This window comes from Poromitra crassiceps (genome assembly GCF_964638095.1).
Source record: "Poromitra crassiceps genome assembly, chromosome: 10".
In the NCBI taxonomy this organism is placed as follows: Eukaryota; Metazoa; Chordata; class Actinopteri; order Beryciformes; family Melamphaidae; genus Poromitra; species Poromitra crassiceps.
This window is the reverse complement of record NC_139631.1, coordinates 34,946,394-34,963,467: the sequence shown is the minus strand read 5'-3', so window position 1 is coordinate 34,963,467 and position 17,074 is coordinate 34,946,394. Positions and strand designations below refer to the sequence as shown.

General features: G+C 42.2%; 2 protein-coding genes across 2 annotated transcripts; both read right to left on the bottom strand.

Moving 5' to 3' along the window:
- Positions 1 to 4,204: 4,204 nt before the first annotated feature.
- LOC310784410 (uncharacterized protein) lies at positions 4,205 to 7,892 on the bottom strand (the record flags this gene model as incomplete). Its single annotated transcript, XM_083645411.1, has 3 exons — positions 7,711 to 7,892; positions 6,469 to 7,176; positions 4,205 to 4,989 (listed from the first exon to the last, which is right to left on the bottom strand). The coding sequence occupies exons 1-3, from the start codon at positions 7,880 to 7,882 to the stop codon at positions 4,205 to 4,207; spliced, it is 1,665 nt and encodes a 554-aa protein (XP_083501537.1). The 5' UTR covers positions 7,883 to 7,892.
- A 748-nt stretch (positions 7,893 to 8,640) lies between these two features.
- Positions 8,641 to 16,250, bottom strand: LOC310784409 (prolactin receptor-like). The gene is made up of 10 exons (XM_083645410.1): positions 16,116 to 16,250; positions 15,387 to 15,487; positions 14,688 to 14,803; positions 13,562 to 13,694; positions 12,840 to 13,009; positions 10,928 to 11,094; positions 10,219 to 10,360; positions 10,021 to 10,117; positions 9,856 to 9,925; positions 8,641 to 9,767 (listed from the first exon to the last, which is right to left on the bottom strand). The coding sequence occupies exons 3-10, from the start codon at positions 14,749 to 14,751 to the stop codon at positions 9,057 to 9,059; spliced, it is 1,554 nt and encodes a 517-aa protein (XP_083501536.1). The 5' UTR covers positions 14,752 to 14,803; positions 15,387 to 15,487; positions 16,116 to 16,250; the 3' UTR covers positions 8,641 to 9,056.
- Between the last annotated feature and the right edge of the window lie 824 nt (positions 16,251 to 17,074).

Below are 17,074 nucleotides of genomic sequence, written 5' to 3'. Positions count from 1 at the left end.
AAATAGGTCCTAGGAACTTGAGGAATTCTAATTATAATATTGATGTATTTTTCATTGGTGTCAGGTTATTAATCAAATTATGGTGATGAGGTTGGAGGGCCCCTACAGACTGTAGAATCGCCACTGGCTGTGGCCGAACACAATTCTGCTCATTCAGTCAGATAGACTTCACCTTCTTAGTAGGATACACACAGTACAACTATGGTTGTAAGTAGTCTTGCAGTAGCCAGCCGTAGATAAGGGTCTGACCACGTGAGACTACAATACCTGGGGACAGGTAGGCCTATAGAAAAACCCAGAAAGATTTTTTTTTCTTCTCTCTTAGTTAGCAATGTATGGTGCATTTCACTGCTCCATATACTTACGTACTGCAGGTTGCCGACTTATGTCAGAGTGAAAAGTGGCATCATGTAAACAGTCGCCCGCGTTGGCGGAGAAGCGTGACCAAAAAAGAATCCCTAGGCCTAGACTTGTTGAAGGGTTTGGGATCAGATGTGATCTACATAGCCTACATGAGCTTAAAAGCCACACACGCACACACACACTCCTGGAAATAGCTTTATTGGTGGTCCATTTGTTGATGAAAAACATTTGAGAGTCATTGAGAGCATTATGGTGAGCAGTTAAAGGGAGCTAAGTTCACATTTTTTAAAGTCTAGCCCCATTTGCTGCTTACCAATAATAATTAATAATTATTATTAATTAATTAATTAATAATAATAAATGATTATGATGATTAGTAGAGTTGTTTCTCAACACAATCCATGCTGTTCCTCATAGTAGCTCTGGATGGAAAGTTGGGCACAACGTATGTATGTACAAGCTGACTGAGGCTCGCTAAAAGTCATCCACTGTCACACAAAGTCAATTTCAGTGAGCTTCAGTCAACTTATACATACAGGAGCGTGACTCCATTGACCCTGCATTCGTTTTTGCCCAAATTTCCATCCAGAGCTACTATGAGGAACAGCATGGATTGTGTTGGGTAACATCTCTACCAATCAACATCATCATTGGTAACAAATAGAGTTAGACTTAAAAAAAAAAAGTAAACTACCCCTTTAAGACAATATGCCTTCTGGGGAAACCAGTTGGGATATTTATAGTCATTCATTGGTTTTGCCTTTTCCGTCAGGATAGTAAAGTATATGGGATGCAATGCGGAGTTCTTCACTTTGAGCCCCCCCCACACACACACCCCCCGTGAAGACCTCTGTCAGTCAGCAAAGTCCTCAGTACATTGATGGCAATGCAGCCATTTTGCCAAGCTTCAGTCACTCTCAGTGTCACGTGGTGTTCAGGAAGTCCATGTCTTCAGTGTGAGATTCTTAAAAATCATTTTTTGCATTTCTGTAATCAAGGACGAGGGCCACAAAGTAACCGTCGTAGACACACAGATGGCCCAAGCCAAATGCAGGTTTGAACTCCAGCTCAACACTACAGCCAATCCTTCCACTGATTAGCACTTCTTCCAGAGAGGGGAACCAACTGGCGAAATCAGATGGTGGAGTGTTTGGTTGAAATGAAAGGGTGATACAGTACAGATGATGCCATTGCCGAAGCTCTACATTTTATTGCGTGCTTGCCAGGGGCGGTTTTAGCATCAGAGCTTTGGGTGGGCTCAGCCCACCCAAAGGTCATGGACCGCTGAACCCCTAGGGGGGTCCGGGGGCATGCCCCCCCGGAAGAAAATTTTGTACAGTTTCAAGTAAAAATGGATCAAACTGGCGCACTTTGAGATCAAAATGAAGAGACTAGATCTATGATGAACTACACACATCAATATCTTCTTTACCGTTCTGTGGTTTTACAGCGATGAAAAAATAATTGTTTCCCTATATATACTATATATATTCTGCATACAGGTTCTATATGGTAGAATTATGCTTGCATAAATAATACCAAAATCACTTCAGGGGAGTTTCAAGTAAAGTAACATTTTGCTTTGTAGGCAAAACAAAAGTAAAATTATATCAAAAGGGAACTTCCTAATTTATTGGCTGGAATAATATTCCGACAAGATAATAATATACTGTAAGCACTAAAGCAGGAGTTTGCAGTCAACTAGTTGAAATTAATATGTGGCAGTATTTGTGGGGGTCAAAATCTATGTAGGGTGTACCACCACAAATAGATCAGTGTATGGGAAACACTGACTATTAAATTGTGTGACTAGAAAGACACCAATAAATCTGAGAAAATGTACTTTAAAGGAGAATTTCGGTTTTTTCGAACCTGGAGCCATCTCCTGCCATTAATTATGATTTGTCCACTCACCAGGCGATCCCCGTGGCGTATCTGGGCGTCCTAGCGTTGTTTTGATATCAATAGCGTCCAAGTCAGTCGTAAAGTGGAGTTGATTTGGGGCCAAGTGTGAGCCTGTATTTCCTGCATTCTAAATAGCTATTTTTCTTCCCTTTTTCGCCAAATATCGCCGTAATCTGATCCGTCAACATCCAGCCGAGTGTTATTTCACCCCAGGCTGTTTCCTGGAGTGCACAGGGATCAAATTACCTCAAACGTGATCTAGGTCACCAAGTCTCGTGAAGTCCCGCGATACTTTCCTGTCGACTGGCCAAATACAGGCAGGACGCTTTGCGGTCGTGGTTTTAGCGTAACCTATGTGGGGTTTGGCGTAACCTATGTGGGGTTTGGCATAACCTTCGTTATTTCGTTTGAGGTGATTTGATCCCTGTGCACTCCAGGAAACAGCCTGGGGTGAAATAACACTCGGCTGGATGTTGACGGATCAGATTACGGCGATATGTGGCGAAAACGGGAAGAAAAATAGCTATTTAGATGCAGGAAATACAGGCTACCACTTGGCCCCAAATCAACTCCATTTTACGACTGACTTGGACGATATTGATCTCAAAACAACGCTAGGACGCCCAGAAACGCTGCAGACATCGCTAGGTGAGTGGCCAAATTATAATTAATGCCAGGAAATGGCTCCAGGTTCAAAAAAAACGAAATTCTCCTTTAATTTTGAACAACAGCACTACAACGGTGGCATTACAAATGGTATTATGAAATTATTGTGGGAAAAAACAAGATCTGACTGGTTGGAAGTTGGTAGGCTACCACCACCACAGCGTGCAAAAATAGGGAAAGAAGGAAAGAAAAGTGAATAGCATGCCATGCACGCATGTTAAGCTATCATCATCATCACATCAGACAGGCTGTGTAAAGCAGCCACTTGCGATTCTGAAGGGCTTAATTTCATTCAGATAACAAGGGACCCGTTTGAAAATATGTTTGTCACTTATGCCCATATGTTTCTCAAAAAACATTGCATCCATTTACACCCACTTTACTGCGAGCTAGCATGACATGGCTGGCTGGTGCCATGGTAGCCTACCTACCTTCCTCCAGTCCACCTGTTTGTCTGGCAGGCACAGCCACAAGTTCTTTTGTTTAGCCTACGAAACAACGTTACGCGCTAATTTGCATATCAATATGCGCTAATTAAGTAACTACTAACGACTCTGACTGCTCAATGCTCACCTCACAGTTTCATTGATCATGAGTAGGGAGAACGATTGTGTGGACTGTGGAGGACCACTTCGCTGCTGTACTGTGTGTGACCTGTGTGAAGTGATGTGGGATTAGGCAGATAGATGGAGGAGGGAGCGCCTGCGCAGCCGCGGTTCTAGAAACTTTTCAGGTGGGCTGAACCCCCCTAAATGTTTGTCTCAGCCCACCCTAAGAACATAGAGGGGGGGGGGGAAACACGCACACAGCGCATTGAGTGTAGTCAGAAACTGCTACTAATGACCACCATGGATTTGGAGAGGGGGAAAAAAAAAAAAAAAAAAAAAAAACTTTTTTTTTGCCTCTATTTTTTTGGGTGGGCTGAGACTATTTTTGGGTGGGCTAAAGCCCACCCAAAAACGGCCTAGAACCGCCCCTGGTGCTTGCTAAACTAAATTGGTTCTATGCCCACCAAGAGCTTAATTTAATTTTTTATTTGAACAAAAATGGGGGGTTTGAGCTGCTGCTGAACTTTTCTCCACAGAAGCTGCACTTATACAAGTTTTCCTCTATGTGGATTCATTGTGATATGATTTTGTTCAATTGGCAGCAAAACCTTTCCCCGCGCAAAAGACATTGACAAGGCCTCTCACCTAGATGCTTCGTGAGAGATGAGCTGGATCGCCAAAAACTCCTTCCCGCAGTACAGTACACACAGCCGTACGGTTTCTCACCTGTGTGAACTCAGGTGCTTTTTCAAATCCTCACTCCAGCTGAACCTCTTCCCGCAGTGGACACAGCTGTAAGGTTTCTCGCCCGTGTGAATTCTCATGTGCCTTTTCAAATGATGAGAACGGCTGAAGCTTTTCCCACAGGTTTTGCAAGCGTACGGCTTCTCGCCCGTGTGCGTCCTAACATGCTGGTCGCAGTTGGAGTGACAGGTGAATCCTTTCCCGCAAAATCTGCACCTGTACGGCTTTTCACCAGTGTGAGTTCTCATGTGAATCTTTAACTGCGACATGAAAGGAAACTCTTTACTACAACTGCCGCACTTGTACAGCTTCTTGTTCGCTTTCGGCTCAGCGCTCCAAGTTGATCCTGCGTTCTCACCGCTGGACGTGTGGTAAGCTTGGCTCTCGGCTACATGATAGTTGTGAGAGAGGAGCTGGTGGTCACTGTCTGCTTCTGATATTGAAAAGACCTCTCGGTCAGATTCGGATGAGATGTTGACTAGAGGCTCTCTCTCTGCTACACTCGGAGTTTGGTAAGGATCTGAATGCAGAGACTGATGTGCACTGTGGTCACTTCCATCATAAGCAGGAGTCAACTTAAAGATATCGGCCTCCTCCCACAGTAAAGGCTGCTCTCCCTCCTGACTGGTGCAGAGTTCCTCCTGTTCCTCTTTAATCTGTGGAGGTTCTGGGTCCTCTTGACCCAGACTGAAGTTCCTCTGCTGGTTACAGTGCTGCTGGTCAAGGAGAACCTCCTCCTGAATGTCAGGTGGCTGTGGGGGGTCTGAAGGGGGGAGGAGAAAGGAAAGAACACTTGATCAAACAAATACAACCTGCTCTGGCTCCTGCTATCAGACATGGAATCAAAGCCCTCTTTGTTTGAGTAGGGGGACCTTGATCAGATCAGAGCGCTAACAGAAGTCCTGCTGATTTGATACTAAATATATTTCTCATTTGATTTCTTGTCTCTCTCTATTTTGACATTTTTATTACATTTTTGAAAAGACACCAAACTCCTCAGTATATCGATGGCAATGCAGCCACTTTAATAAAGTTCAGCCAATCTACAGTGTCAGATGCGGTTTTCAGGAAGTCCATGTTTTCAGTGTGAACATTTTGAGATTGTTAAAAACCATTTTTTTGCATTTGTAATCAAGGATGTAAAGTAACAGTAGCAGACACAGTAATAATGTGTCAAATGGTTATTTCCAGTCTAACATGGCAACCGAGTCCCCGATTGTCAACCGCTCTGCAGAGCGTTTATTTTGAAAACACAGTAAAAACCTCAACATGATTTATCACACATAATCATTTTTTCCAAAACTGTTCTTCGGTCTATAGCTCGGTGGTTTTCAATCGTGCGGCGTTATGAATTGACAGTAATGCAGGTTGTCATTCCAGCTCAACACTCCAGCAGCCGATTCCACTGATTAGCACAACTTCATCCAGCAGAGAGGGAAACCCGACTGGTGAAATCAGATGGTGAAGTGTTTGGTTGCAATGAAAGTGTGTGTACACTTAGGTGATACAGATGAAGAAGCCATTGATGAAGATCCAAATTTTATTGTAGGCGTGATAAACTACAGTTGCGCATTTGTTCCATGTCCACCAAGATTTGTTTTTTTTTTGGGGGGGGGGGGGGGGGGGGTGCCCTGGTAGTTACAGTGTTCTCTGTGGGGATTCTCTTGGTTCTTCTTGTTTACATCTTTTCGAGTATTTCTGACACTTCCGGAGCCCTGGTACTCAACTCCAGTACGGACAGTCGTGTGCCTCCTCAGGTTTGAGCTGCGGCTGAACCCTTCTCCACAGAAGCTGCACTTGCACGAGTTTTCCTCTGTGTGCGTTCTGGTGTGATTTTTCAAAGTTAAGTAGTTGGCAGCAAAAACTTCCCCGCACAAAAGACATTTATAAGGTCTCTCCCCTTTATGCACTGGGGGGGAAGACGCTCTGAGAGATGAGCCGTTGCCCAACTCCTTCCCGCAGTGGACACCGCTGTACCGGTTTCTCACCTGTGTGAACTCATGTGCGTTATGAAATCCTCACCCCAGCTGAATCTCTTCCCGCAGTGGACACAGCTGTACGGTGTGAATTCACCTGTGTGAACTCATGTGCGTTATGAAATCCTCACCCCAGCTGAATCTCTTCCCGCAGTGGACACAGCTGTACGGTGTGAATTCACCTGTGTGAACTCTCACGTGCTTTTTCAAATGCTGAGAACGGGTGAATCTTTTCCCGCAGGTGTTGCAAGTGTACGGCTTCTCACCTGTGTGGATTCTAACATGCTGGTTGCGGTTCGATTGGCAGTTGAATCCTTTTCCACAAAACCTGCATCTGTACGGCTTTTCACCAGTGTGAGTTCTCATGTGTTTCTTCAAGTCAGACTTCTGGTTGGATGTTTTCCCACAAATGTCACATCTGAACGGCATTTCACCAGTGTGGGATCTCATGTGAGTTTGTAACTTTGACAAGTAAATAAACTCTTTACTACAACTGCCACACTTGTACAGTTTCTTGTTTGGATTTGGCTCAGTGCTCCAAGTTGATCCTGCGTTCCCACCGCTGGATGTTTGGTAAGCTTGGCTCTCAGCTACATGACCGTTGTGAGAGAGGAGCTGGCGCTCGCTGTCTGGTTCTGATACGGCAGAGCCCTCTCTGCCAGATTCAGATGAGATGATGACTAGAGGCTCTTTCTCTGCCACACTCTGAGTTTGGTAAGGATCTGAATGCAGAGACTGATGTTCACTGTGGCCACTTCCATCACAAGCAGGAGTCAACTTAAAGATGTCAGCCTCCTCCCACAGTAAAGGCTGCTCTCCCCCCTGACTGGTGCAGAGTTCCTCCTGTTCCTCTTTAATGTGTGGAGGTTCTGGGTCCTCTTGAGCCAGACTGAAGTTCCTCTGCTGGTTACAGTGCTGCTGGTCCAGGAGAACCTCCTCCTTAATGGCAGATGGCTGTGGGGTGTCTGAAGGGGCTAGGAGAAAGGAAAGAACACTTGATCAAACAAATACAAGCCATTGTGGTTCTTGCAATAATAGCAATAATAACAAACTATTAATATAGCACTTTTCTTAATAAAGTTACCAGGTGTTTCACAAAAAGGATAAAATACAAATTAATAAACAATAATATAAAGCAATCAAATGGAAAAACCTAGAATAAAACGTAAATAATATCATACGAGATCAAAGCTTTTCTTTAAAAAAAAAAAGTTATAATATAATGATATAACAGAAAGCAATGGGATTGAAAAGGCATTGAATAAAACAAGTCATACAGAGATACAAGCTTTCTTTAAAAGCAGAAGAATGTTGAAGGGATTGAGGAAATTGAATCAACGCCCTCTTTGTTTGAGTAGGGGGAGCTTGATCAGAGTGCTGCTGATTGTAACGATTGTAATGATGATCTCTGAGTTCAGCTGATTGCAATCGGACTGCTTTTAAAAAGGGACGTGACAGAAATGTGATACAGTAGATTCCCGTTTTGCGTTTTCACTGATTTGACCAACCTGTTCTGTGTAGCTTTATCTCAGGCCTCAAAACGACATCCAGCAGCCTGCGCTGACGGTCGATCTCTTCCTCGTACTCTACTATTGTTTTCACAAACACTCCTAATATTTCCTCAGCTGCCGCAGTTAGTCGCTCGTTGACGAACGTCCTCAAACTCTGGACTGTAGACATTTCCACTGAAGTAGACGAGATATTTGACGAGAAAAACGCAGATGATTGCTGACTGTTGTTGTGCTGTCTGTTCTTCTTGTTCCTCGTTTTCTTGTTGCGGTTTATATGCGGGTGACAACCAGCGTTGGTGCATTACCGCCACCTACTGTGTTGGAGTTATTTACCCCCACACAACTAATAATACTGTAGTAGTAGTAATACAGGTAATAATAATAATACTAGTAATAATAATAACACTAATAATCTTTTGATCAGCTTAGTTTATTTCAATGGACTAGCATACTACTAGTCTGTCCACCCCTTCCCTCTCTTTCGTTCATGAGAGTAGGCTATTCCAATGACAGTGGAAAAATTACATGCTCCACTCATTCCCATATTTGACAATGCTGACATAATCGTGATGGGTGTTTAGTGTTGGGCAAGTTACTTTCAAAATGTAATATACTACATATTACTACTTTCATTTGAAAGTAATAAGTTAATTTATAATATTACTGTCTGTGTAGAGCACCTCATATTACACTACTTTTGCATTACTTTCACCAAAATAACAGCAGTAGAAGAATGACATCACTGCCAAGGAAGCATCCTGAAAGATAATTTCAACCGTTTTGAAGTCAGTGGAAATCATTAAAAATTAAAAATGTTATCCTTTACCTTTGTTATTGTCATTATTTTCATCTATAGTGGTTATTTGCATAAAACACACAATTTGATTAGGAAAAAATGATTGTATCTTTATTTAAATATGTGCTTTGATTAAAAAAAAAGTAACATGAATTGTAGCTTGTGTTACTTGACAAAGTAACTGGTATAATACTACTTACATCCTATTGGTAATAAGTTATATTACTGAGTTACTGATAAAAGTAACATACATGTAATATGTTACTTTTGTAATGAGTTACTACCCCCAACACTGTGTGATAGCTATGAATCCAACTGTGTGGTCACTTTAGTTTACTCTCTACATTCCACATAACTCAAGCTGAATTTGCCATAGCCTTAGGCAAAAGCAACAGACTGTTGCTAGTAGGCCTACACAATTATTATCTAGTCTCTGAACTAACAAATCATGCACACTAACAACAAATCAGGGCCATTTGCCATTCCCATTTGGACAACACATTTATAAAACAACAAAACATCACATTATAGGCAGCGAAGGTATAGTTTATACATATCCACTATCCATGAGTTCTGTGCGCACTCCCACTTTGGTGGCTACAGTCACATGAGGCTTTCCCGACCTCTGATTGGTGCAGTCCGCAAGGTTACGTTTCTCTTTACAGGAAGTGTGGAGCGGGATAGTTTCTTTCTGGAGGAAGACGTTGTCACCGTTCACCCCACTGACCCTGCTGTAGTCCTCCTGTCGCTCATCCACCTTGCTCATGTTCTCCACGTAGCCGCTGTCTGCGGGTCCGACAGTGGTCCCAGCGCTGCAGTCATCAACACTGGGTTTGCCATCTTGGTTAGATGGACTCCCTGCCGTTCCCTCTGTGTAGTGTTCACTGGCAAAGTTGATGCTTGGGCAGGGCTGTTTCTGAGAAAGCGATTGGGTTGGTTCCACTTTAGATCCAAGCTGCCCAGATGAAGGTTTATCGCTTTTCAGAATAATAGCCTGTCCCGCCTTTCTTTCCCCAGCCATATCTCTGTCCTCTTGGCTAAAGATTGGATCTTTACAATGGGGCTCGTGCAGGTGGAAGCCAGCGAGAATCATCGAGTTTTGCCTCTTTTTTTGAGTCTTGTGAGAATCTGGCAGGGGGCCGTCGTCAGTGTCGACCACAACCAGGTACTCCTCCATCTGGTCCTTCCAGGCCACCTTAGGAGGAAAGCCCTGGTTGTTGATCAGGTCGTTGATACACAGCCCTTCAGAGCGCCCATTCTGGAAAAATACAGGATGACCTCACCACTGTTATCAAGGCAAACACCTTTTTTTATTTTTTTTATATGGAAATGATGTACAATGTTACCTTGAGAAGTTGAGCGTCAAATCCTCTTATCTTTGGACCCGGAACAGGGGGCAGAAGACACCGCTTCACACTGAGAAAAATGAGACTTGAATCAGATGATCCTTCTTGCCGTCTTGACTTTTAATAACATTAGTGTTAGATTTGTTTTATCCAGGAGATACATACTATTTCCTCTTCACGATAAAGATACACATCACTGCAATAAGTGTAAATGCAGAGGAGATGGAAACCAAAATCCAGAAGGGTCTCACCTTCTGATTATCTAAAAGAAATAGAGAAAAGAAAATCATAATTAGAACAAACTAACAGCCGCAGCTTTACTGTAAAGCAAACGATGGAGTATAGAGAATGTTAGAGGCTTACAGTTAGGAATGTTCTTGTAGCTGGTGTTGCTCCACTCGCCCCAGTAGCCATGATCTAGTTTACAGCGCACCTGCACCAGATAAACCTCCCCAGGATGGAGGCTAAACATCGTGAAATGTGTCTGTTTACCTGACGTATACTCCTGCCAAGAAAACATTCAGCTAACATTCACCTGAATCATAATGACGTATTCCAAGATAAGTCAAGTCAGACTCAAGTCACAATATTAATTGCTTGAGACTTGACTTGAAAAGGTGTCAAAAGGTTTGACAAAAGATCTTGTGTTTGTGTTCTTAGATTGAAAGTGATTCAATTTGTTCCACCAGACAACTGAATTTAAATTGGGTTTTCTGAATTTGTATGGAGTGATTGAATTCATTGAAATTTAAACTGATTATAGACCAAAAAAAATCAAACTGATCATGATGCGATTACCAAGTTTTTATATATTGCATTGAAAAGTTCTACATTTAGACATGAATCTTGGTCATCTATATTTAAATTTGGGACTTGAATTGAGACTTATTCCTCAAGACTTGAGACTCCAGCAAAGTTGACTTGGTCGGACGACTCAGACCTCTGCCAAAGAGTCTAAAAAACTTGATTGGGTTTGTAAAATACCATTTGATTGTGGTCTGGTAGATACGGTTGGTGTGTAATGATTTAAAAACTCTTCCAACAATTTGACAGTCTTTTGCATTTCACTTGCCTCCCACTGGTCGTCGTTTTCTCGTTTGACTCTCATCTGGTAGATGAGGGTGACCCAGCCGGACTGGGTGTCGGTATCAGGGGGTGGCTCCCATCTGACCAGGAGATGTGGACTTTCCTCTCTCTCCTCCAATAGCAATGTCACATTCTCAGGAGCTCTGGGCTGCACTGTGTGGAGAACAGACGGCAAAACAAGATCATTATGTAGAGTGCATCCATAACACACCATCTCAAAAAATTTCTCAATGAGAATATGCATTTGACTATTTTGATCACAATTGTCCCAGTCCCCAGCACCATGTTTCTCTACACCAGAGTCTAGACACATGCACAACACTATAGACCCTGCCCTCATGCTAAGCTATGGTTATCAATGCTAACTCCAGCGCAAACCAATGCACATTTCAAGTTTGTGTGGTTGGCAGCTTTCACTCTGAAAGCTTTTGTATTTCTCAACCACTTGGCCGTGGTCCATTGGTGGGCCTCAGAGCGCCATCTAGTGGGCAAATGAGGGATGTAGGATATATCGGCAATAATATTTGTATCGGCCGATGTTAGTCATTTTTTAATATATCGGCATCGGCCTGATGTTGCAATGTTAATATCGGTATCGGCCAAAATGGTCATATTGAGAGGAACCAATGCGGTAAATCTATTACTTATGGGCTTTTCCAAATGTTTTTGAAATAAAGAAATGCATTACGTTTTCAAATTCACAGTGTTTACATGTGTTTTTGAGTATGTACAAAATGCCCCATTATCATAGAAATGTGTTTTTATACAGATCATATCGACATCTGTAAATATCGGTTATCGGCCATTAACAGCAATGTTAATATCAGTTATCATATCGGCCAAAATGTTCATATCGGTGCATCCCTATTAATTCGAAGCCGTGCCGTAACACTATCAATAAGTGACAGATTTCAAGACACTGATCCAAATGCATTGGGAATACAACACAACATGTATGAATATTAGGCGTCACGTGAACCACACGCTCCACTACATGCAACACCAAACATGTGTAATTTGATCTGAGGCTGTTGACAAGTTGTACAGGGAGCAAACCAGTTCCTCCTCATTCTGTTCAGGTTTTCATATCCATGTCCATCTCTTTCTCTTATCACACAGTATCTTTCCACTCTCCACTCAACTGAAGACGGCGGCACGTGCCTCAAATCCACAGTGTCAATCATCAACAGAATCAATAGAGTTTCTGCTTTGCTACGTTCTACTGGTTCCGATTCAAATTTCTCAAACTAATACACAGAGATCTGATAACACAGTATGTCGTTTAAAGTGTGTCCCTCCTCCTGACTGTCATATACACAAAATCACACTGTTGATCTGAGTAGATTGAATTATGTTATCCCACAGACTTGCCTTCTTCTATCAGATATCCATCAGGGCCTGACAGAAATACAGTATCTGTGCATCAATATTATCAGTCGATATTAGACCTTCACTGATTTTGCTCTGAAAATATTTGCAAAAAATGATGAAACTTGGGCAAAATGGTTAATTTGAAAAATATTCATAATTACACTACATCTTTAATTTAGTTGAGAGAAAAAAGCAGAATTGTACACAGGCTTAAGTAACTACATTTCTGTGGTCAAATGGAACACAATGTTCTCAGAGCACTTTTTATTTGAATGCTAAAAGGAGCTGTCCATCAGCACCACACAGAAATCAGAAACTAAGTGAGGGGATGTCTGCAATAGGTTAATAATTGATTACAACGGTATCATTCAACAATGGAGAAATGCATGCTGACATAATAATAATAACTACTTTTCCCCCCATGAAGATCGTAATAATAAATGATTTGGTGGCCCACTCCAAGGATTGCTATGTTCATCACTCATCCATATCTTTTTTGTTCTTTTTTTTTTTTAGGAACAGCTTACAAATATACATGACGTCCACCTCCAGGGGGTCAGAGGTTGCGTTGCCCAGGGCGTTGGAGGCCTCCACCGTCAGGATGTAGTTGACCCAGATAGAGGTCCGGCTCCGGTCGAAGAAGCAGGAGTTCCTCCCTGCGGACTGGTAGTCTGGACACTCGTACGTTCTGTCCGAGCTGCACAAAGAACCAAAACAAAACAACGAATCAAAACCTTTACTGACCTCAGTTACACGGTCTCTAATCATTTGTTTGAATTTTCTTTGAACATTTTATTAATTGCTTTTTTTTTTAAAGCCCTAATGTATCCCAGAGTTTCAATGGCTGAATCCTTGTAAGTTTTTGGTATAAAAAGTTAAAAACAGTCAAATTTAAAGATGACTGAATATCAAATATCAGTGATTTCAGTCTAAACTATCGGTATCAGCATCTGCCCTCAAAAAACCCTTATCAAATCAAATATATCGGTCAAAGCAGTGACTATAAAAAGCCCTATTATAGGCCAGGCGGAGAGTGGCTCACACAGGGTAAGTGGTTGAAGTGTAGGGCAACTTGCTCAGCAACACAGATTTGTGCTCAGCTGACTGAGAACAAGTGTGTGAACGGGGGAGATGATATTTATTTTTCCACTCTGCTATCTGCAACCTTCCACTGACAATACTGTTTGGATGATAATGTTTTTTTTTTTTTTTTTTTAATGGAGATATTTCTCAAATGAAGTGGACTGACTCTTCTCTCTGGTAGTAGAGGCGGTGTGTGGTTGGCAGCCCCCCATCGCCCCCCGGCTCCCACCAGCAGGTGAACGTCTCCTTCTCAGGAGACCTACAGCTGAGGAGGACTGGTTTCCCCGGGGACAACCCGCCTGGCAACACATGCGACAAGCAGCTCATCACCTTCCCAATTTGAGCACGAACAGCAGGAAAAAAGGGACACCTCTGCATTAGGGGTGCACAGATCGATCGGCACGCAATCTGTATCGGCCGATTTTGACCTCAAATATGCGATCGGCTGATTGCCGATATTTCTTGCTGATTGCCGATATTTCTTGCTGATTGCCGATATTTCTTTATATTATTATTATTATTATTTTATTTTTATTTTTTTTATAAAAAAAAGCCACTAATCACTAATCAGGCTTTCCAACGATATAAAATACAATACCAATGGTATTATTAAATTACCTGTATTATTAAAGGGGAGAAATAATCGACCGAAATAACGTTTCCAAACTTTTTTTGAGGAGTTTATATATCGGTGATCGGTGATCGGTAATCAATGATCGGTCGATGATCGGTTGGGCAGATATTTCCCATAGGCGATCGGCAATCGGCAATCGGTGATCGGTGGCAAAAAACGTGATCGGTGCACCCCTACTCTGCATCATAAGACAGCAGGGTCGCGGGGCCATTCATGAATTGAATTGAGAATGGACGGTCGATTCCAATTCCATTCCAGCAGTTTGAATTAGAACTGGAATGTCACCCAACTCTCAAGGAAACAGAATGCGAGTCTGTTTAATTTAAATTCCATTAATTTCCACTTCTAAGAGAGGTTGGCTTGACTTGCTAAACATGATCACTCAAACATTCTGAATCACAAAAGACAGTTAAACAAATCACATACATTGAATCATAATGTGTGTATTACGTTGACATGTTCTGCATCAAATGCCACCCGAAAGGTTCCTTTAACATTTTTATGATTATTCAGTATTGATATAACACTATGTGCAATCTCAGATATATTTTCCACCAAATCAAAATGAGTTAATTCATGAATTGCCTCCCAACTCTGATAGCCAACAGCTTGATATTAATTAACCAAAGATAATATTGTCATCAACACTTCAACTCACTGTTGCCATCTACAGCTGTGCAGAGAAGCGACAGGAGCAGCGCTACCCTGGCGCCTCTCCTCATCCTGGCACAAGCTGTCCCTGCTGCTTCCTGGCACAAGCTGTACCCTGCTGCTCTGAAAGAGGAAGTGACATCGCCCGCCTCTCTGGTTAATGAGGCGACATAAAAGCATGTTTTGGCTGCATGTTGTGTTTTTACCAGAAACAAGAGATATGGAGGGAAAACAACGAGCACAAGCAATAATTGTTTGTACATGTTATACACATGCGGGGCCTTTTGCAGGTAGCCCATCACAATGATTAATGACATACCGGTATACAAAAAATATGTGTTTAGATATGCGAGTATTAAACAGGCCGTATGTTACGATTTGATTGACAGCACCATACACTGTCAAACCATGTCAAACAACACACATCACCAGTCATAAATCGGAGAAAGACATGAGGGTTACAAGTTAACAAAGACAGATCAAAGGTGAGGAATATAAGAGAAAGTTGAGTTACTTCCTTATATACTACAGTATGAACTCATCTTCATTCAGACCTAGTGACCCAGAAACACAATACTGTAAAACAATACCATATGACGCTATGCTGCATACTGACACTGAGACAAATTCCTCATATATAATCTTGCATATTGTGACAATAAAGGTTATTCTGATTCAGAGGAGGGTGAACTAAAGGGACACTCACCTATAGAGATCAGCAGACAAAAGTGCATTTCCAGACTGCCGACATTTCAAACATTAACATACATGTTGGACATTCATGTTGGTGTTCCAGATGTCAGCAATCTGGAGAGAGGGAAAACAAACATGCAAAGCTAACCTGTTGCGAAAGTGCAGATGTTCTGAAGCTGTGTGACTTTGCAGAGTGACTGGAGGCTGTTTGAGTGGTTTTGAGTGAGCTTGGCAGATTCATGCCTGCAAATTAGTTTTCAGAAGTCCAGCTCTCAAGGTCACGCTGTGAGAGCAGACAGGGGATCTGACAGGTTTGAACAGGCTGAATCTAAAAGAGAAACACTTATTCCTTCAGAGAAGGAGAAGTAGCCCTGCTAAGTGTCAAAAATTACAATACAAAAATTACAGTTAGCCTACCTAAACATTTAGCTTTCACCCCGTCACACAGAGCAGTGTCGGGGGTGGGGGGTAGGACACCCAATTAGAACCAATGCCCTTTGTTTATTGATCGATTTATTGTATTTTATATTACTATTTTATTCTCTTTTTACCTGTCAATATCATGATGAAGAGGTGGGGCAATGCTGAGTGAGGCTGCAGAGTGCACACATGGCTGGCTGCACATAGCCAGCATAACACTATCACCAGCTTATTTAGTTCTGTCTACATGATTTACACAAAAAACTAGCTCAATCCATACGACTTGACAATATGTGTGTTATATTATGTTTGGTTCACTCACCTCTCTCAAGGCAGGACGAATGTCGACCCTTGTAATTCAAGAGACTTTTGTGAAGCCTATGACAAGTAGGCAAGTAGGCTTGTCATAGGCAAAACCTGCTGGTTTTGAGAGAGAGAGAGAGAGAGAGAGAGAGAGAGAGAGAGAGAGACAGACAGACAGACAGACAGACAACACACAACGAGAGACCTATTTGGGATACCCGACAGCTGGCTTTGCTGCTACCTGAGTTCTCCCTCGTCTCCAATAAATCCTAAAGGAGGAGGGGCCTGTGGATGTGACGCAGTTAGTGACATGCCCACCTGAGTTCAGCCCTACAGTCCATGGTTCAGCCAGAGTGCATGGGGAGAGCAAGAGGTCTCACTTCGGTTTTCGTTTGAAAACCAATTAACTGTCTAGCTGGCCAGACTAGCCAAATAAGACAATTAATCAATTAACTAAATAAACAACTAGTTTGACGATTAATGAATCAATCAACAAATTAATTAATTCAGTAGGATACATAAACAAATAAATAAACAACTATTTAGCATGGTGATGTAATGGCATAGGATGAGGGTGAAATGAATGTGCCCGCTTTTGCAGATTAGAGTCAGTCAGTTCCCCCCCCACAAATGTAGGCTATTCTTTGACTGACTCTCGAGAATCTCCACACCTTTACTTACTTCTATTAATCTGAACTGTTCTCAGCCTACTCTGTTGTAGCTACTTGAGGAGGGAAAATACGTAGGCTATATGAATCTTAACACAATCTCATCCAAGAGTGTTTCTTCGTAAACATAGACGATCTTTGGTAGACTAGAGCCATCTCCATTCACTCCCCAATGGACCAGTAAGAGTTCCCGGAAGTGAGCCAGACTGCGAAACTACAAAAAAAAAACGGTGTGCGTGTGCCTGGCGCATCACATCACTTGTTTCTTCCAGGAAGTGTCAGTGTTGTCAAGTGTGTGTGTGATTTGATA

Excerpts from the sequence above, each read along its gene's own strand:
- LOC310784409 (XM_083645410.1), bottom strand. The coding sequence starts at position 14,751 with ATGAGGAGAGGCGCCAGGGTAGCGCTGCTCCTGTCGCTTCTCTGCACA. Across the intron at positions 13,695-14,687 it reads CACAGCTGTAGATGGCAACA|GCGGGTTGTCCCCGGGGAAA; the intron begins GTGAGTTGAAGT and ends ATGTGTTGCCAG. Across the intron at positions 11,095-12,839 it reads GGTGGACGTCATGTATATTT|TGCAGCCCAGAGCTCCTGAG; the intron begins GTAAGCTGTTCC and ends TTCTCCACACAG.